This window comes from Terrapene carolina, unplaced genomic scaffold (assembly GCF_002925995.2).
Source record: "Terrapene carolina triunguis isolate 2854851 unplaced genomic scaffold, T_m_triunguis-2.0 Scaffold67, whole genome shotgun sequence".
NCBI classification, from domain to species: domain Eukaryota; kingdom Metazoa; phylum Chordata; order Testudines; family Emydidae; genus Terrapene; species Terrapene triunguis.
This window is the reverse complement of record NW_020664418.1, coordinates 8,387,457-8,409,475: the sequence shown is the minus strand read 5'-3', so window position 1 is coordinate 8,409,475 and position 22,019 is coordinate 8,387,457. Positions and strand designations below refer to the sequence as shown.

The 22,019-nt window shown below is 45.9% G+C and overlaps 1 protein-coding gene across 2 annotated transcripts in view; it reads left to right on the top strand.

Moving 5' to 3' along the window:
- Positions 1-22,019, top strand: part of ARIH1 (ariadne RBR E3 ubiquitin protein ligase 1) — a 128,884-nt gene that overhangs the window by 88,493 nt on the left and 18,372 nt on the right. For both annotated transcript variants that reach the window (XM_026648207.2, XM_026648206.2), the window contains exons 6-9: positions 2,702-2,768; positions 4,709-4,815; positions 6,461-6,503; positions 8,410-8,481. In XM_026648207.2, coding sequence (XP_026503992.1) covers positions 2,702-2,768; positions 4,709-4,815; positions 6,461-6,503; positions 8,410-8,481 — 289 coding nt within the window. The remainder of the gene's footprint in view (positions 1-2,701; positions 2,769-4,708; positions 4,816-6,460; positions 6,504-8,409; positions 8,482-22,019) is intronic.

Here is a 22,019-nt window from a genome sequence, read left to right as displayed (position 1 = left end):
GTGCTAAGAAAGTTCAGACAAAATTGAAAGGACAGTGTTGAGGAACTCTGTAAAAGAGGGGAGGATGCAGCAAGTCAGAAGTGCTTACTCTCCAGCATTAGTGCCTTATTTTTATCCCCACCATGTCTGCAGTCACTAGTGGTGGTCAGGAGGCCACTACTGAGCAGACAGCACCAGTTGAGTTTTCAATATAGGGTGCTATGACCCAAATTGGCTACCTCGTTCCATAGCGCATGCATCCTGCTATATTTCAACTGCTCTAGGTCTTAAATTCCTTAGACAGCAAGAAATTTGGTAGTGCGGTAATGTTTTAAACCTTATAAGCTGGTAAAGAAAACTACCACAAAGTTAAAGGACCACTTAAGGTGAAGTTTAATGGAGCTGTTGTAAAAACATTTCCCCTGTATATAGCATTTATTTCCTGTCCTTTTGTTGCCAGTAGATGTTAGTGGGTAGCAAATTGTCAAGCAGCTGCTTCTCCTGCTTGATTCTTTCAGTGAGGTCAGTCTGTATGTGTAACTTAGTTTGTTAATGAAGGAAGAAGGAAGCATGACTAGTTGGCTAGTGCATGGGGGCTGGGAATTGGAAAGAGATGGGTTTTATTCCAAATGACTATTGATTTGTGACCTTGGGCAAGTCACTTACCCTGTTTGCCTCAGTTTCCTTGTCTGTTAAATAACCCCCACCATCTTACAGGAATTTGTGATCCTCAGGTGAATAGCACTATAGAAATGCAGTTGTCACTTTAAAGTGACACTTTCCAATCCAACAGACAGGAGCAGGGTGCAATTGTGAAGGTGGCTTATTTGCCTAGTTTGGTAAACAACACATATAAGGGATTCTAGTGCCACACCAGCTGTATTCTAGTTACATTTGGGGTGGCTCTTGCATCCTAAATTGTCTTTGATTATGTGCAGCTTTTGGAAAATTTGGGGCTGAAATTTATCATTCCTATTCTCATCCCAGAGGTGAACTTCTTAGTAAAGTTCCATACATGTATATTATGAGTTAAATTAAAATTCATTGTATTCTCAGATAACAAATGGCTTCATTTAAAAACTGGTAAATTAGCCATGGACTTGGTCCTCAATGATAAGTTTTTGACATGTTTGAAGACATTTTAGTTCAGAAATACTTACAAATTTGAAAATCCCATTCTGCGTATGCACAATTCTGTGTTTTTCATTAGGTCAAAAACTCTCAATGCTTGTATGTGCTAGAGTTAGCCTGAAGTGCTGTACGATTCAATGCAGGTTCATTTCAATCTTTATTATTATGAGTTATGTGAAAGCTCATTTGATTACACCATGAAATGAACACACATCTATGGATGAAAAGTCCTACATAAGAGCTAGGTACTATAATATTTATTACTGTGTGCTAGTTTCAGTATTTACTTCTAAGTGGTCCTCCGGATATAAACAGATTAGTGTGCATGTATGTAGTAAACGTAAAAGCTTTTTAGTGTTTATTCCAGTGTGTGATTACAAAGTGATTGTTTTTAACAATAACTTGTGCAAAGTGTAAATCATTTCAACTTCATAGGTTGAGATTTTAAATACTCAAAAGGAAACTCAGTCATAGTCCTCAAGCAGTTATAAGTGTGCTGCCTTATACACATGAAGGCTTTAGGGCTGTCAAACAAAAAAAAGAAAAGGCAATTGTGAGATTTTTTTTTTTTTTTAAAGTTGCAATTAATTGCAGTTTTAATTGCACTGTTAAAGAATACTGATTTAAATGTATTATAAATATTTTGGATGCTTTTCTACATTTTCAAATATATTGATTTCAGTTACAACACAGAATACAAAGTGTACAGTGGTCACTTCATATTTTTGATTATAAATATTTGCTCTAGTTATCTCGTTAATTTGTTTTGCATTAATTGCTTGAGTTAACTGCGATTGACAGTCCTAAAGTCTTGTTTGTGTAAGTGTTTCCAGTAATACATAATTGAATGTCGTTATTTACAATGCACCAGTCCTAAACTCAGTATATACACAACATAATTATAAAACCCAGAATCATGCAGATTGGATCAATAAATATAACTGAAAGTGCTCCCGAACTCCCCTAAAACAATTGAAATGATTAAGTTAAAGTGAGATTTTATTTTATTTTGCCACTGTCCAGAAGACCATGTATTTTGCTGATATTGCAGCTTTAACTTGTTGCCTTTCTGTATATGACTATATCAGCAATATCCCATTAACGTTTAAGCTGATGGTCATTAACATTCAGTTGAAATCCAAATAACATTTGGGCATACCTGGTGCTGGTCAGTAGTGCAGCGAGTGCTGTCTGGAGCCTTTGAAAGCAGTTTATAGGAAACATGCAAATCTGACATGAATAGAAATTAGCAAAATTGTTTACTGTACTTCCTGGACTCTTCAAGAAAGCCTTAGAAAAATGCAGCTTACACTCCTCAAAACAGTTTTGTTTGAACTGTACAACTTCATTTGTGCTTCTGTATTAAGAATCCAAAATGAAAGCTGTAAGGTTCAAAGTGTTTGTATTGTGTTGTAATGTTACACAAGTAGGAAACAGGTAAGTGTTCCTGGACTGTGGATCCTGATACATGTTTGTGTAACTGCAAGCATATGGGAAAGCAACCACATTCTTACACTGTCTCTTTAGTTGTTGACTGTGTAAATAAATGAGTTTTCTACTACAATGAATGTTTCTGCATTTCTCTCCTTAGGCGTCTGATCACAGATTCAAAGGTTAAATTAAAGTACCAGCATTTAATAACTAATAGTTTTGTAGAGGTGAGTTTTTTTTATTTGAAATTCTTTAATGAAAGAAATAATTCTGTTCTAATCTTTTTATTCTTCTACACAGAAACAGTGAGACCCCTTTGTTACCCAGCTTTGAATATTTCCATTTATAGTGGTGTGTTGAACACGTTTTTGATTGAATTATGGCTCAGTGGTTGGTGTTGCGGGATGGGGGCTTGCTTCTGTTTAAGTCTAAAGGCTCATTGTTAACAACCTTTTGTTTTAATTAGGCCGGGTGCTCTTGTGCTGGGGGACAATGTAGATTTCTAAATTGTGATAGGATATAGGCATGTGAGAGCTAGTAGTCAACATTTTTCCTTTTGCTATGTTAACGCTTTCTTGAAATGGGCAAGCATTTGTCATTGAAGGCTGAGCTTGCATTGACTCTTTTATGGCAATATGCTCCAAGTCAGCAGAAAATGAAGAGCTGCCCAAGTTTAATGGCTATAGACTTCTGTACAGGAGATGATCTAATCGGTTGTAACAAGGTAGCGCTCTTGCAGCAAGTGTTTATAAGCCATTTAGCCTATGCGCAATTATGGGGAAAATATTAAACCCAGTGTACCAAGAAGACACATGACCCAGAAAGGTATGTACTGTGTGAGGGGGAGACACAGTGGAACATTACTTAGAAATTTAGAAAATTACTGTCAAAGTAGATGAGCAAAATGCAGTACGTGTTACAAAAGTCCTGAGAAGGATTTAATGGTCCTTGTCTTTCCAATGTGGTCATCATTGTATTTGGGTAAGCTTTTTTCAGCTTCAAAACCAGGACACACCAAGCATTAAAGTGTAAAGGGTACCCCAAGTGCCAGTCTGTAAGACATGTCAATGTATAACTGCTTTGAATAAAATATGTCAGTGTTCTAACAACTACTGGCTCCATAACTGACAATTAAATAAATGAATAAACCTAGATACAGAAACTAAGATTTAAAGATGTAAGTTGGGAAATTTTCATTGTATTAACTCCCTCACTGTACCTGTGTTGCGAATATTCAAGTATACTGTAAATAGCCTGTTCAGTAATCAGAAATAGCTTGGGAAAGTTAAGGTTGCAGTCAAACAATAACTTTCACTTCTTGACTCTTGTTTAAATCGGTGGTCTTGACATTGCACTAATGTTGCATTGGAGATGCACAGTTGTTACACTCCACAAGGGTTTATAATGGTTAGAAGAAGTCCTAGAAGTCCATTGGTGGCTGCAGTAAAAATGCAAACAAAGCAGTGGGATGTGTTACCAGAGGGATTGAGAATATGTATGGCTTGTAAAGGTGAGTTCCTGGACACAGCTGTAGGTAGACAGTGTTTCATTAAAAGGGTATCACTGCAGCACAGAGGTTGGGAGATGGGCCAAACTGCTCGATGTTAGTTTGACCGATACTTCCCCAAAGGAAAGCTTAAACATTTTACACTTTCTTCATGAAAAGTATCTTCCAGGTGGCCTAGTAGATGCATTCAGAATACAGGATATAAAAGTGGGACAGCAGTAACTGTTCACACTACTGCTTGTTCAGAAAGAAGATGCAACAGTGAAGTAATTGACTGATTTATTCAGTCACTTGTTCTGTGCGGATAGTGTGAACATGTAGAATAAGCAGACACGTGAGGCCACTGTGGATAGGAGTTTAAGACAGGAAGGGTATGTCTACATTGCAGTTAGACACCCATGGCTGGCCCATGCCAGCTGACTTGGGTTCAGGCTGGAAGTCTACACTGCAGTTAAACAGCCCTGCAGCTCAAGCCCGTGTGCTCAAGTCAGCTGGGATCGGCCAGCTGCGGCTTTTTTATTGCAACGTAAACATACCCGAAGACTCTTAAGGTTAAAGGATACTGGGACAATGGGATACAGGGGGAAAGGAAGATTTGTTAGGTTGAGTGTCCTTTTCCTGGTAGTTCTTCGTGCCATGTTTTCTCATTTTATTTTCTAGTGTAATCGACTGTTAAAATGGTGTCCTGCCCCAGACTGCCACCATGTTGTTAAAGTTCAGTATCCTGATGCTAAACCTGTTCGCTGCAAATGTGGACGTCAGTTTTGGTAAGAACACTCTTGTGAATTAATTCAGAGCTTCCATTCAAAAGTTAAGAGTTAGGTACTGTATAAATATCTTGTTGAGAAATTGTTTAAGTGCCAGAGGAGCCAATATGAGCTGGGAGAGCTTAGTAACCATTTGGAAGAAGGGGAGAGGTTTTAAAAGCAAAGATTAGTTTTGTGGTTCATCTTTCTTTTGCTTCAGTTGAAAATGTTCTTGCCCATCTTCCTAATTGGAAAATAAAAATGTCTTTCAAGTGAAAATGTCTAGCAGCTGACAGGGAGAAATCTCTCTCGTAGAGAAATTTCTGGGGCAATTCCAAATCCCTTGGCTCCTCTCCCTCAATTGATTCACTTAATGAAGGAACGGGAGTCATGTTCAGCAAACTGAAGCTGCTTAAGTCAATTCCCTCATTAACCGAATCATTCTGAGAGCACTTGGTGATGGGCATATATGAAATTAAAAGCTAAAGCTGGGAAATGTATTGATAATTGACAGTGTAGGGTCATCTTGTGGGTAACACCTAGGACTGAGAATCAAGTCAGTCCCATTACTCACTCAATGGCCTTTGAAAATTCAGCCATCCTCTCTCTACCTTGGTATCCCATCTAAAGTGAAGGTAGTTCATGTTCACAGGCAGGTTAAGGCTGAATTAATCAATTTGCCAAGTGGGAGAGCGCCTCATATGCGAGGCACCTACAGCAAAGGATTGTTATTTATATTGTGCATAAAGTGCTTTTAAAAGGGGCTTTCACCCTAATTACATCTTTCCACTTTCAATGAGAGAATCAACAGCTGTAGCCAAAAGCCAAGAAACAAGTTTTTAAATGCTCTTGAAATGTGTTGGGAAGGAACTTTGCCTGAGACCTGAATTACATGGAAGTCTGCAAACTGTTAGGGCAGTTAACCTCATTCAAACAGATGTTGTTATTCAGTAGAGGAAACACTTTTGGGGGAAAAAAGTCTGAAAACAGCTAGACATGGAAACTCCCTATAAACTAAGGGGTCCGTTTTTCTACCCCTCTAGCCATGTGGAGGGCCATGCATAGATGAAGTTTTTTGTTCAGCATTATGCTTTTTATTAAGAGCCCAGATGTCTGTTTTATTTTACAAGGCAGCCTTATACTTCTGGATGGAAAACTAATCCATTTCAGATCTAATGTTAGTAGCTGGGCCCCTTTGGGAAAACTAAAGTGTGTCATGCTCCCATCAGGGGGCATGGGATTCTAGTTTAACTGATTATCAGAGGGATAGCCGGGTTAGTCTGTATCCACAGAAACAACGAGGAGTCCGGTGGCACCTTAAAGACTAACAGATTTATTTGGGCATAAGCTTTCATGGGTAAAAAACCCACTTCTTCAGATGCATGGAGTCCATGCATCTGAAGAAGTGGGTTTTTTACCCATGAAAGCTTATGCCCAAATAAATCTGTTAGTCTTTAAGGTGCCACTGGACTCCTCGTTGTTTTAGTTTAACTGAAACATACTTACAGTAATTGCCTTCAGCAAGATCTGGTGCCCAGACCCTTTCAGTGGAGTAACCCAAAAGACAAAAACTACTGTAAGAGTAAGTTTAATGGAGTTATGATTTAATTACAAGCATAGTGTGATAGCTAAACTTCTGTGAATTAATTCTCTTTTTCACGTACAGCTTTAACTGCGGTGAAAATTGGCATGATCCTGTTAAGTGCAAGGTGAGCATGTCCAACTTCCTTGCTGAACCCATGGCTTTGCAGAATTAAAGGTCTAAAGTCAAACTGCTTGCAGGACCCCCGGCAAAGTAGCATGGGACTGTGGGTATTTACAGTGTCTAGGTACGAGCCCATAGCTGCCTTACAATAACCGCTCGCACCCATGAGCTTAGTTTGGGCGGGTGTAAGCGGGGCGTTGCTCCCAAACTGCAAGCCTCGGGCAAGTGCAGAATTTGCCCACCCACGCGTGGCCCCATTGGCCTGACTGGAGCTGAGAAGTCTAACTACGCCTATGCTCACACCAAGGGGCACTGTAGTCTTCTGCCTCTTCATATGAAGGAAGTGACAAGCAGCACCTGAAGTCTGCTAGTAGTCTTTACGGTCACAACTCGGCGTTGCCTTCATGAAAAAAGCGTTTTACTGCAGCTATGTGGAAGATTCTGTTGCTGTAGGATAATGTTATATCAGTAGAGATGGGTGACCTTAGGAATAAACGCTTCACTCTACAAGGAGTATTCCTGTTCTCACAACACTCCTGTGAGTGCTTTAAAACCTTAGTAACCTCATAGATTGCTTCTGGTTTTAATATTTAACCTCAAGCCTCCCTGCCTCTTGTCCCCTGACTGCCCCCTCCTGAGACCCTCCCCCCCCCCCAACTGGCCCCCTAGGACTCTACCCCCTCCTAGTACCCCGACTGCCCAAACCCTTATCCATACCCCCCCCCCCCGAAAGCCCCCCCCGAACTCCCGACCCCCCCGTCTCTTGACTGCCCCCTCCAGAACCTCCCTGCCCCTTCTCCGACCCCCTGGCTCCCTTGTTGTTGGCCTTCGCCTAATGTCTCTGTGAGCTTGCTCAGGAACGGTCAGGCTCAGGCCGTTCGTCCCGGGAGCGGGGGAGGAGCTCCAGACTGCCGGAGGCGATCTGCGAATGCAGGGAGGGAGGGAGGGAGTGATCTCTGCTGCAGGGGAGAGGAGGAGGGGCTCTCTCTGGCTGTCGGAGCCCCATGTAAGTGACACCATCCGGCCGGCTGCCCTGTTAGCCGCGCGCGCTCTGCATGGGGGGGGGGGGAAGTCCGGACATTTACAAATTCCCCCCCGGACGCTATTTTTAGCTCAAAAAGCCGGACATGTCTGGGGGAATCCGGACGAATGGTAACCCTACTCATGACATAAAACCTAGCTAGGACATCGTAGGAGACTTATCCTGTGGAGGCTTTGCATCTTTGAGTTTATGCAGAGAAATGTTTGAACACTGCTAGTCAATGGAATTTAGCGCTTGAAGATCCCCAGAGACCCAACATAGCAAATCGGGGTAATACACATTATCATTAGAGAAGAAAAGCAACCCTGTTGTACAGCCTGCCAGAATATCACAGCTAATGTGAAAGAGCAAAAAAAGTAGCGTTAGTACTCTTTCCTTGCTTTTCTTAGCTGGTAGACTAGCAAAGGGAAACTGAGACTTGTTAGTTTAGTCTGTGTGCTTCTACTAACTGGACCATGTTGGTATTCGGGGCAGAGCCTGCACAGAAGCAAGTTACATCCAGGGCTTGCCTTCCAAAAACTTGTTGTTGTTCTGGACTCACAAGTAAGACAGTCCCTAGAAGATGGCATTCTGGTATATCTATGGTCCTATAATACTTATATACTTACTAATATTTATTTATTTATTTTATTTAATTTACTCTTTTCTAGGGTTTATCTAGTGATTCTGGCAGACAAATTTTCTGCCACAAAAGGAATTGTCAAGCTAAAGCTCACTCCACCTTGCTTGGCAAACAATGTCATTCAGGTGTACCTTTGCAGCTCTCCTTTTATGTTAAATGCTTAGTGTTAGCTTATTGTAATGTCTGTGCTAGAAAGATTTAAACTGTATAAAGTCTATGGATTCTATTTTTTCACTTTCTGAACAGTGGTTAAAGAAGTGGATTAAGAAGTGTGATGATGACAGTGAAACTTCCAATTGGATTGCAGCAAACACAAAGGTTGGTTTCAGTTTCCTTCATAAACATACTATACAGAAGCGCTGATGGAAGCCAGAACAGCAGCTTAATCCTTTGGCACTAGGAGTATGCTCCACCCCAGCACAGTGTTATGGTCAACATCAACTGCTAATGACACCAGTAAGATAAAATGATCATCCTAGGTGCAAGCAGAAATGCTTCTGCTAATGGATGGGTAAGATTCTTCAGATTATAGCCGAGGGAATGGCATTTGGTTATTTGCTTTTGTACTAAAGAGTTAATTGGAAACCCAAAGCAAGCTGAAGCTATTGCTTTTAGGGCTTCTGTCCAGCACTGATTATGTCCTTCAGCAAATTTGTGCTTCGTTCTGTTGTAAGTGTGGGAGATGTTTATGCTCCCCATGGCTTGGTTAGGCTGGGTTAATTTACATCTGCCTTTAAAAATCCCCCTGGTTTGGCTTTTCAGGGGTTGTTCATTTCTGTTGGGCAGGATTCCAGATGGAAACTGGCAAACCAGCTGTTAAGATTTTATTATGCAAATATATTGGTTCCAGCCAGCCCAACTTTACATAAAACTTCAGTGGTCTGTTTTTGTGTGCTTTGTGAGGAGTAAAAACAAGGGTTGGCATGGTAGCAAGGAGGCAAAACATGTAACTGTCATGTGAAGAATGTAGTTTAGGAGCAAACCTGGGCCTTTGCCTGTGAAGACAAGAGGCTGTGTGTGTGTATGATTTTGCCGGGAATGGTGGGGGGTTAGGACATGGCCACTCTGTTTTCTTATTAGTTTTGCAGTGTAATCTGGTAACAGCATTGTTTGCTGCAGACAGCTGCTCCTGGTCTGGGGCGTGCATTGCTTATTTTCTGTTTAAGTGGAATCAGATACATTTAGTGGGATCAGAACTACCCACTGTACTGAGATGTTTGGTTGAAGTGGTGTTTCCATTGCAAGACCCTGTTCATTTTCTGACTTCCTCAAATTCTGAAACTTGCTCTGCTTGTGCTCTGCTTTTAGGCAAACTTCTGGGAATTTCTCAGTAAAATGAATTTTTTTTTTTTTACTTCTGTGGAAAATAAAATGATTTCCTAATGCGTTCTGAAGCAGTGGTTCTCAGCCTTTCCAGGCTACTGCACCCCTTTCAGGATCTGATTTGTGTACCCCAAGTTTCATCTCACTTAAAAACTACTTGCTTACAAAATCAGACATAAAAATACAGAAGTGTCACAGCACACGATTATTGACAAATTGCTTCCTTTCTCATTTTTACCATATACACCTCTACCCCGATATAACGCGACTTGATATAACACGAATTCGGATATAACGTGGTAAAGCAGTGCTCTGGGCAGGCGGGGCTGCTCACTCCGGCGGATCAAAGCAAGTTCGATATAATGCAGTTTCACCTATAACGCAGTAAGATTTTTTTGGCTCCCGAGGACAGCGTTATATCGGGGTAGAGGTGTAATTATAAAGTAAATCAATTGGAATATAAATATTGTACTTACATTTCAGTGTATAATATCTGGAGCAGTATAAAAACAAGTCACTGTCTGTATAAAATTTTAGTTTGTACTGACTTCATTAGTGCTTTTTATGTAACCTGTTGTAAAACTATCTCTAGATGAGGGGTACATGTAAATCTGCTTGCGAACTACTGTTCTGAAACATACTCACAACAGCAGACACCACTTTGTTCAAACTTTGCTTGCTCCTTAGAGTTCACTAAAGCCAAGCTTGAAGGAAATTGGTTCCGTAGCTTTGATGGAATCATCAAAAATATATTTTGTTTTCCTCTAGGATTTTTTGCTTAACCTGAATCTGAAAGGTTAGGGGGACACAAACATAGTAGACTTAGATGCACAATTAGGATGACCAGATAGCAAGTGTGAAAAATTGGGATACCTTTTCTGGGAGGCGGGGAATATAGTTGCCTATATAATACAAAGCCCCTAATATCAGGATGTCTGGTCAGGCACAATAGACTTTGCTACTCAGTACTGTTAATTTAAAGTAGCATTGAGGATTGGTAGTACCATGAAGTGCTTTTGTAAATACTTCCTGTCTCTCTTCTAATCTTGAAAGATGGGGGTGGTCTTCCTCAGCGCTCTTAAAAATGTTTAAAATGGGAATCTTACCTTTACCCGGATCTGAAATCTATTGCATGGGAGCCATACCTAGTAGTGGTGCTGAGAGCTGGAGCACAATGGTGTGTCAAGATCCAGGATCTACCTGGAGGGGCAGGAAGCCTCTGTAGGAACACACATCCACAGAGGGTGGGGGAAAAGGAAGTTGGGGGCTAGCCATGCTAGTATTAACCCTGCTAATCTGTCAGCTCTTGAAGTTCTGAGCTAGCAACAGTGAGATGTGTGTCCTAGAACATCCCTGATTTTTTTAAGTTACTCTTTATAATATAATTGTACAAGACACATCTACAGCAAGAAAATACTTTGATAACCCAGACTGTGCAGTAGCAACAAAAACCAGTGTACGGTAATTACTTCAGACATCTGAGCAGACCCACTGCCAGGGAGTCTTATGGTATGTGTAGCAATTGGTTTAACTACAGGACAGTGTCACAATTATTCTTCTCATAGAAGTGACTGGATTGAATTGAGGAAAGCTGGCAGGAAATGTAATCTACCCCCATTAATAAACTCTCTGCCTGCTAGTGGGCAGTGAAGACATGGAAGATTGTAATTTTACTCTAATGATTAAGTACTAGCAATGTTGACTGGAACACACACAGGTTGAGCCTTGTCTGGTGATTATTGGTATGCCTCAGGAGAACCAGAGCAGCACAACATTCTGGCAGGGCTGCAGGCTTGCCAACAACCTTCCCCATTCTCCCCTTCTCATTCCTCCCCCCCAGGCTGGGTTGCCCACTGGCTGCAGTCCAAATTCCCAAAGAAACCCGAGCGCACATCTGACTGTGGCACATGTTTACCACCAGTCAAAAAGGAACTAAATATTTGTATTCTAAAAAAATCCTGTCCTGCTCAAGCACAAGGGAAAGAAACAGCCACACACAATGATTCCAAAGGGCTTTTAGGCCCAGAATAATTCTGCAATTTATAAACTCAGGCACTTCTTAAAGCAAAGGGCCTTGAAAGGAACTGAAATAATCCAATTTTGAAACTCCCTCTTGGGTGAAATAGTCTCACTCCATCAATGTCTTACGAACAATCTAGCTTTAATGTTGTTTCATTTACATTGCCTTATTTTCGGCCAAAGATATTGCTGCTGCTTTTAGCCTCCAAAAAATTATTGCTGTCCTTATGAGAGATGGCCTCATTGGCACAGAAACCTATGGTAGTATTCATTCTTTGTGGCCTCCTCTCTGTGCGGGAAAACTCCCTAAATTTTACCAAGGCATAATTTGGGAAGATAGCAGGCCCTGTGTTCTGTATATTCAAATTCATGGTGATCTTGTTGCAAATACACCAGGATAACATGGAATATATTTTGTTCAAGCTTGCCTTATAAGAAAGGAGTTCCATTAGGCTTTAAGGAAAGAAATGGTAAGGGGAAACCAAACAACTGCTCTGTGAGAGAACACAAATGAAACCCAGCTTAAATGTGCTTTGCATTCAGGAATTACTGTGATCTGATTCATTCTTCTCTATGAATTAATTGATCGGATTTAAAGTGACGATTGTTGTTAAATTACGTTTAATATTGGGGTTGGCCTGGAGGCTTCTAGCAGGAGTTAGCAAAACTTTATCCTTTGGCACATTGGAGCTTTATCAAATCACCTAAAAAATGGCTGAAAGTACCACTTAGCCTCATCTACATGTTAAACCAGTGAAGCTTTCCCTAAATCAGCTTAAAATTACACCAATTAAACAAATGCAACTTCATGTCATTAAGGCCTTAAATTCTCTCTCTTCTTGTTTGGGGAAGCCAGGAAGTTGAAGAGGCTTTTTGTATTCCTTGCTCTGTTCTCAATTTCTATCAGGTTCTAACATCATAGTATCTGAGGATATGTTCATCTAACCTTTTAGACATGGTTTTGGGCATGAAGACAACTTCTGTGCTAAGAAGACTAAATGTTTCTTTAAAGCAGACCTTTAAAACTGGGTTTGTGCTTCCTTATCAGGAAGGCCTGAAAAAAGTGTGTAAATTTCTGCTTGTTTTTACTTTAAATACCAAGAATGTCAAGTCTGGTTTTCCCTGGCTTTTTCTGAAGGATGCCTGGAAAGTCTTAGCACATGATATGGAGGGAGCGAGGACACTGAATTTTTAACACAGGCTTCCTTTATCTGAAATATTGTTAGTCATTGAAGTTAATAGGTGTTAGCAAAAGCAGTGTTAATCTGATTAAAAATTCCTTCCCTTCACAATTACTCCACTCTTCTTCTGCTGGTATGATGTCACACTTTCACGGTCCTCCAATCACCATAGTGTCTTCCAGGATGGACAGGAGTCAAGTTTCTAATGTATAAAACAAGCAGAGTTTTTGTCAGACCTTTATCCGTTATAAAGAAGCCCAAACCCAGTTCTCTTTCTTTTCAGGTCACTTTTAAACATCTGAATTTGTGTCCCACTCCCATGTTGTTTGGAAATACTATATTTGTATTTATATTGTATACTATAACTAGTCCTCTTTGGGACCCAGCTCCAAACTAAGAATTTGTCCCTTTCATTTCTTGCCACTGCAGTTCAGTGTAGAACCATGAAAAGAATCTTGCCTCACATGTGGGACTGCCATCTTTTTTCTCCTTTCAGATAAGCAAGAGTTTTTTAAAGCAACCCATTTAGCTGAATAGTTTCTAGGTGTCATTGCTTCAAGCTCTTACAGCCTAATTCTAATAAACAAGACTCAACAAAACCCAGAATGCAGGAGATCTGCTGAAATGCATCAAGCTGAGCTGGGCATTTGACAATCCATTTTTTACATCTGGAACGTAAGTACGGGTATTTTTGTGGCGAGAGCTAGAATGCAGACCTAACACCCTTTTTCCTGTGAAGTGTTACACAGGATTGGTCAGGGGAATAGCTCTTCTCATGTGGTGTTGCTGCAGGAAGCATTGCCACTCCTTTACCTACATTGAAATAGGAACTGCATTCATGTTAATCTGAGCATAAAGGTAGTGGAGGGCAAGCATCACAAAAAAGGACCTGGCAAAAGGGGAACAGGTTTGCCCTGACCTTGTTTCCAAGTGGAAGATTTGACTCGTAACCATATATTCTTCTTCGAGTGATTTGCTCATGTGTATTCCACAATAGGTGTGCATGCTTGCCACATGCACCAGTGCCAGAAGTTTTCCCCCTAGCAGTACCTGTAGGGGAGTGCCTTTAGCGACCCCTGGAATGGCGCCTCCATGGCACAGTATAAGGGGCGCTGAGTTCCTTCTTGCCGCCTGCGGAGGTGCTTCGGAACTGCTCTGCTCCAGCTTTGCTGTAGCTCGTCCCCAAAACTGCTTGTTGGTTCAGTGTATGGTGTGACAGTGTACCCCATAAGGCTTTATGGGGAGGGGGTGCTTATAAATGTATGTATGACATAACTGGAATATGTTTTGTGCTGCCTGTGCCATGTCATATATCTCCGTAAAGGTTATGGTCTACTATATCTATTCATCCTATTTGTACATATATATCATTTTCTACTTGAGGTTAAGAATATGGGCTGTATGCTTGCTTGGTTTCTAAGTAAGCTTTGGGAGGCATTTGGTCAGCTTCTTTAGGAAGGAATTCGCCAGGTTAAGTACCTGATCGGGAAACACTTGGAGAACAATGCATCTTGGAATGCTCCAATCCACATAAGAAGTCTTCCTGGAGACATGCAAGATACCATGTAGACAATGGCTTCGGCCTGTAAAGACTGAGTCATGCAGGGACATGTGACTTGCCCAGGTGACTCCAGAACTCCATCTTGAAGCTGGACTTTGCATAGGAGGGAGGAGGGGGGTCTCCACCCACAAGAGAGAGTCTATTTAAACCCGTGTGAGACCCCTCCATTTTGTCTTGAGCTGGCTAAGGAAGGAGCCTCTCCACCCCCCCCAGGATACTTGAAGGGAACTGGAACAAACGACAGTAACTACAGGGGGTGTGAGTGATTGCTGGACCCAGGCTAAAAGGAGATTAGCCTGTAAAAGGGAGCATTCTGGAACTGGTGAGGAACTTATCTGTATTTAGTTTGATTAGACATAAATTTGCGCATTTTATTTTATTTTGCTTGCTGACTTACTTTGTTCTGTCTGTTACTACTTGGAATCACTTAAATCCTACTGTCTGTATTTAATAAAATCACTTTTTATTTAGTAATTTACTCAGAGTATGTATTAATACCTGGGGGAGCAAACAACTGTGCATATCTCTCTCTCAGTGTTATAGAAGGCGAACAATTTGAGTTTGCCCTGCATAAGCTTTATGCAGGGTAAAACAGATTTATTTGGGGTTAGACCCCATTGGGAGTTGGGCATCCGAATGCTAAAGACAAGCACACTTCTGTGAGCTGTTTTCAGGTAGACTTGCAGCTTTGGGACAAGTCATTCAGACTCTGTGTCTGTGTTGGAGCAGACTGGAGTGTCTGGCTCAGTAAGACAGGGTGCTGGAGTCCTGAGCTGGCAGGGAAAACAGGAACAGGGGTAGTCTTGGGCCTGGGCCTCACTAACCCCCCACTTTGAACTAAGATACGCAACTTCAGCTACGTTATTAACGTAGCTGAAGTCTAAGTACCTTAGTTCGAACTTACCACGGGTCCAGACGCGGCAGGCAGGCTCCCCCGTCGACTCCGCGTACTCCTCTTGCGGAGCAGGAGTACCGGCGTCGACGGCGAGCACTTCCGGGATTGATTTATCGCGTCTAGACAAGACGCGATAAATCGATCCCAGAAGATCGATTGCTTACCGCCGGACCCGGAGGTAAGTATAGACTTACCCTTGGTACATCGGGTGGCAGCTCCCAAGGGGGGTTTCTGTGATCCAACCCATCACATATGGTACCTGTAGTTAGTTAGTTTAGTTTAGCTAGAGCGCCCGGGCCGGGGCATGCCCCGGGTTTTAAGTCGTGCGACACTTGTAGGCGTTCTATGCCATGAGTGATCTGCACGTGGACTGTCTGCGCTGTTTGGGGGAAACCCATCTCAGCAATTGCTGCAAGATTTGCAAGTTGTTTAAGCCTCGGACCAAGAGAGAAAGGGACATCCGGCTCTGTGCTATTCTGATGGAGTCGGTGCTGACCCCAGCTCCGGCGTGCCGCTCCGAGTGGGCACTGCGGTGTCAGTGCATGGTGACCCTTCGGTGCCATCGACTAGTCGGCACCGCTCCTCGTCCACGGGGCACGCCAAGAAGACTATAAAGAGGCCGCCTTTGCCGCGGAACCGGAGTAAACCCGGGACGGAGGCGAGACCCATGTCGGGCAGTCCTCAATCCCCACTGGCCACTAGGCCTCCGACTCAAGTCGAGTGGAGTAGCCCGGCCCATTCGGAGCAGGCCTCTCCGGATGTCCGGATGCCGTCCATGCCAGTACAAAGAGCACCGCCGATGTTGGCCCCGTGCTCCAGAGGCAAACCACCGCTGGGATCTCCGTAGTCGCCCACAGCTCAGTACGGGTCTCGATTGAGGGAATGTTCCCGACGCCGTTCACTGCCCAGCGACCGGTCAGAGCAAAGTCCACGTGGATCGCCCTCGACGCCCACCCGGCTCTCGGGTTGGGTTCCGTCTGACTGAGACTCTTGGCACCACTCTGCCTTGAGGAGCGAACACCGAAGGGACCGAGGCAGACGTCACCAAAGGCCCTCCTCTCGGAGGGGTTATCGTAGCCGGTCACGGCTCGGACCTCGACATCATTCCCGTTCGGCATCCTGCTCTGGGACCCTGCCACAGCACCGCCTCCGCAGCCCCGGGTGTCAATTTCCGGCATCTCGCTGTCACGGGTCCGCCCGCCAGAGCTGATCGCAGAGCAACTGTTACCGATGGTACCAGTCCTCCACATTGGGATCGCGGTCCCGTGGTCGGCACTGCTCCCAGCGCTGCCACTCCTCCCGGTTCGGGGACAGCAGCAGATTGTATGCCAGCCCAACCTGGCCTCCCTTCATAGTTGTCCATCGATGGGCCAGGCCGGACAGCCAGCCCTGCAGTGGCACCAGGCCCCGTGGCCGGCCCAATGGTACCAGTGGGCACCATGGCCTCTGATGCAGCCCCCAGTGGGAGCTCCTCGTTGGCTGGAGCCTCAGAAGGACCATCGGCCTCCCTCTCCAGACCTCCACGGAAGGAGTTGGTGGGATGTACATCGTCAGCACTGTGCCCGGAGACCGACCAGGTGGTGGAACCTCCGGTGCCGGTGGACACCCAAAGTACTGTGCTGGCCTCCTCGCCCTCCCCGGATGAGGCGATTACGGCCCCACCTCCCTTCGTTACGCAGGAGGACCTTAGGGCCCACCAAAAACTCTTAAAAAGGGTGGCATCAAGGTTCCACCTCCAAGCAGAGGAGATGGAGGAGCTCTTGGACTCCCTGTTTAATGTGCTGTCCTCCTCGGCACCGGGCAGGGTGGCCTTGCCTCTCCATGAAGGGGTGGCAAAAATTTCAAGTGCCCTGTGGCAAACACCAGCCTCATTGGCCCCCATCTCCAAGAGAGCAGAACGCAAGTATTTTGTACCTGCCAAGGGGCATGAATACTTACACACCCACCCTGCTCCTAACTCCCTGGTGGTTGGGTCGGTCAACCACAGGGAGCAGAAGGGCCAGCCAGCCCCTATCCCGAAAAATAAAGATTTGCGTAGGCTGGACTCTTTTGGAAGGAAAATTTATTCATTCTCAAGCTTGCAGTTATGGGTGGTGAACCACCAGGCTCTCCTGGGCCGGTATGAGTTCAATCTGTGGGGCTCCCTGCCCAAGTTTGAGGACTCCCTCCAGGAGCGCGACAGGAAGGAGTTCAAAGCGCTAGTGGAGGAGGGTACAGCAGCTGCCAGGGCAACCCTGCAGGCAGCTTCGGATGCAGCAGACACGGCCGTGCAGTCCATGGCCTCAGCGGTGTCTATGAGAAGGGTGTCATGGCTCCTGCTCTCTGGGCTGTCCAGTGAGGCGCAGACCTCCCTCCAGGACCTCCCATTTGACAGCAAAGCTCTGTTTGCGGAACAAATGGATACAAAGCTGCATGGCCTGAAAGACTCCCGCATGACTCGCCAGACTCTGGGTCTCTATGTTCTGGCTCTGGCTAAACCTAAGTTCAAGCCACCGCAGTCTCCCGCTCAGGCCACCCACCCAAAATATGAGACCGCTTGTAAGAAGTCATGGGACTGTAAGAAGTGCCCACAGAGGCAGTCTCGCCCTGCCCCCCAGCCTGGGTCCTCAAAGGTCAAGCAGGCGGGGAAAAGGCGGTTTTGACGGGACGCCTGGGGGCGCCCTGCCCGTCCTTATAAAGGATCCATCCCCAATAAAGCTTCCCTTCTCCAATCGGTTGTGTGCTTTCCTCCCGGAGTGGTCACGGCTGACCTCGGACCGATGGGTCCTCAACACCATCTCCCGGGGCTACACCCTCCAGTTTACTTCCTCTCTGCCCAACTACCCCCACCCCAGTCCCTCCTGGGGGACCTCTCGAATGAGGCCCTGCTCGAGCAGGAGGTGGGGTGGCTCCTGGGCCTAGGAGCGATGGAAGCGGTACTCAGGGAGTTCAAAGGCAAGGGGTACAACTCCCGCTATTTCCTTATCCCGAAGGCCAAAGGGGGGCTCAGGACCACCTTGGACCTGCGAGGCCTAAACCAGTACATGGTGAAGCTCAAGTTCTGCATTGTGTCCCTGGCCTCCATCATCCCCTCCCTGGATCCCGTGGACTGGTACGCTGCCCTCGATCTGCAGGACGCGTACTTCCACATTCATATATTTGAGGGGCACAGACACTTCCTCCATTTCACGTTGGGGCAGGAACACTACCAATTTACGGTCCTCCCATTTGGCCTGTCCACTGCCCCCAGGGTATTCACAAAATGTATGTCGGTGGTGGCGGCCCACCTCAGGCGCCGGGGGGTCCAAATCTTCCCCTATCTGGACGACTGGTTGGTCAAGGGCAACTCCTGTCCATGTGCACCACTTTGGGCCTGTTGGTATACAACACCAAGTCCACGTTAGTCCTGGTTCAACGCATAGAGTTTATTGGGGCGGTCCTGGATGCCTCGTCGGCCAGTGCCTCCCTCCCACCGGACAGGTATGAGATCCTGAAGGGGCTCATCAACACGGTCACAAGGTTTCCGGTGACAACAGCCAGAGCGTGCCTCCAGCTCTTGGGTCATATGTCGGTGTGCACGAATGTGGTCCATCACGCCAGACTCAGGATGAGGCCCCTCCAGCTCTGGTTGGCCTCTGAGTTCTCCCAAGCCAGGAACCGGATGGACAAAGTCTTCACGGTACCCGAACCAGTGATCACCTCCCAACGGTGGTGGTCCTCCTCAAGAAACATGCTCCAAGGGGTCCCGTTCAGGGGCAGGGCCCTGTCGCTAGAGCTGGTGTCTGACTCGTCGGACCTGGGATGGGGGCCCATGTGGGGAACGTTCAGACCCAAGGTCTGTGGTCGGCTCGGGATCTGACCCTCCACATAAACGTCAAAGAGCTCAGGGCAGTACGGCTGGCATGCATGGCCTTCCGCTCGCACCTGGAGGGCCAGGTGGTCAGGGTCCTCATGGACAACACGGCCTCGATGTTCTACATCAACAGGCAAGGCGGGGCCGATCCTCTGCCCTCTGCCGCTAAGCCCTCAGGCTGTGTATAGCCCATGACATCTGCCTACAGGCCTTCCATCTGCCGGGCGCCCGGATCGCCTGAGCAGGGACTTCTCCTCTCAGCACGAGTGGTCTCTCCACCCAGAGGTGGTGCAGAGGCTTTTCCAAGTGTGGGGAACTCCCCAGGTGGACCTGTTAGCGACTTGGCAGAACTGTCGCTGTCCCTGGTTCTGCTCCGGGGGCGGCTGGGATGGGGCTCTATTTCTGATGCCTTCCTCCTGTCCTGGTCAGGCCAGTTTCTCTATCTTTTCCAGGACCTTGCCGATCAGTGGGAACGGGGGAAAGGCATAAAGACGGACAAGGCCCAGGTCCTTCTGATTGCCCCGGCGTGGTCCAGACAACATTGGTAGGGGACCCTCACGGGCCTGGCGGTTGCCCCACCATGGCCATTGCCATCCCGCCCAGACCTGCTCTCCCAGGACCAGGGCCGCCTCCTCCACCCCAACCTAGCGGCACTCCACCTCACGGTTTGGCTGCTCAATGGTTAGATAGGGAGGAAAGGACATGCTCTGAAAGGGTTCAGTGCGTCGTCCTTGAAAGCAGGAGGCCCTCCACACGCCGAGCCTACTTGGCAAAGTGGTCTTGGTTTTCCAGATGGGCAGACGAGCGGGGCGTTTCCCTGGTGGCAGCCCCGATCCAGCTTATCCTGGACTACCTCCTTCACCTTAGAGCCCAGGGCCTGGCGCCCTCGTCAGTCAAGGTGCACCTGGCGGCTATATTGGCCTTCCATCCGCCAGTGCAGGGCCACATGGTATTCTCCTATGCTGTGACTGGCTGATTCCTTAAGGGTTTGGATCATCTCTTCCCGCATGTTAAGCCCCCAGTGGGACCTAAACTTGGTGTTGGCCCGTCTCACGAAGCCCCCGTTTGAGCCACTAGCTATGTGGTCCTGGTCACACCGCTCGTGGAAGGTGGGCTTCCTGGTTGCGATCCAAGGCGGGTCTTGGAGCTCAGGGCCCTGACCTCCGAGCTCCCATACATGGTGTTTAAGGATAAGGTTCAGCTCCGCCCACACCCCTCATTCCTCCCAAAGGTGGTCTCCGCCCTGCGGTCCTCTTCCCCTACCCCATGCGTCCAGTGAGGAGCGCTGCCTCCACACACTGGATGTGAGACGGGCTCTAGCTTTCTACCTGGAGTGGACTAAGCCATTCAGAAAGTCTATGCAACTGTTCATTGCCTTGGCCGAGCGCATGAAAGGTCAGCCGATCTCTCCACTCAGCAGCTCTCCAACTGAATCACCTTGTGCATCCGTACCTGTTATGACCTGGCGGGAATCCCTCCGCCACCAATTGTGAAGGCACACTCGACTCAGGCGCAGCCTCATCGGCTGCCTTTTTGGCCCATGTCCCCATTCAGGACATTTGTAGGGCTGCCACATGGTCTTCAGTTCACATGTTCACCTCACACTATGCGATCGTCTTCCAGACCGGGGGGGAGGGATAGCTCAGTGGTTTGAGCATTGGCCTGCTAAACCCAGGGTTGTGAGTTCAATCCTTGAGGGGGCCATTTAGGGAACTGGGGTAAAAATCTGTCTGGGGATTGGTCCTGCTTTGAGCAGGGGGTTGGATTAGATGACCTCCTGAGGTCCCTTCCAACCCTAATATTCTATGACGCTGGGTTTGGCAGAGCTGTGCTCTGTCCCGAGAATTCGTGAACTCCTACCCACCTCCAACAGATATAGCTTGGAATCACCTATTGTGTAATACACATGAGCAATCACTCAAAGAAGGAAAGACAGTCACCGTGTCCGTAACTGGTGTTCTTCGAGATGTGTTGCTCATGTCTATTCCACATCCCGCCCTCCTTCCCCTCTGTTGGAGTTGTCTGGCAAGAAGGAACTGAGGGTGCGGGGAGCGTGCAGCACCCCTTATACTGCGCCTACAGGAAATGCTAGGGGAAAAACTTCCGGCACCGGTGCACGTGGCAAGCACGCACACCTATTGTGGAATACACATGAGCAACACATCTTGAACACCAGTTACGGAAAAGGTAACTGTCTTATCATACACTCACTTGGGTTTGAAGAACCTTAATGGGGTTACTTCCTGCATCACAGCAGGGTAGATAATCTATCTGAAATAATCCACTGGCCTGGTAATTTGATTTCCTGACCAAATGTTATTGCTTGGCCATAGTTCTTTATGTTCAAATCTTCCTTCCCTTAGTCCCCCCCCTTCCCCTCTGCTGCTTAATCCATAAATGATATCTCCCATGCATTTTTAGTGACTTGAATAGTTACTGCTATTGGGTTTTCTGCTACTGTTCAGCATTTCTTCAGTGTGTATTCTTTAATGGCCTGTTTCCTTGAAAGTTTAATAAAATAACAATGTTGTTCACACTTTTACACTTACCAATCTAATTGGGGAACTCCTTCATAGACATGCTGATCTTGCTGTGTAATTTACCTTCCTTGGGCCTTGAAGGAGTATGGAGATTTCAGTGATGTGATGAATCAGGTAGCACAGTGGTTATGGTTAGGGTCTTTGTACTTGTTTGCATTGTGGCAATTTAGGATTCCCAGTCATGGGCCCAAGGTCACATTTGGCCAGACACTGCACAAACACATAATATTGAACAAGCAAGTGATCTGGAAGTTCCACCACACAGTTCCCAGATGCACCTCATTCCTGATGTCATCCTGTTTCAGCTCTAAATGGATCATAAACAGGGACTGCCACCCCTACTGATTTGTAATTCCTTGTCCTTTTTTTATCTGTCTCCCCCCCCGCCCCCCCATAAGAACACAATACAAGCATTCATCTGAAACCAAATATATATTCAAAGGGAATTTTTCATAATTGCACCAGACACCCACTTCCACTCCAGAGCAGCATACTGTAGGACCAA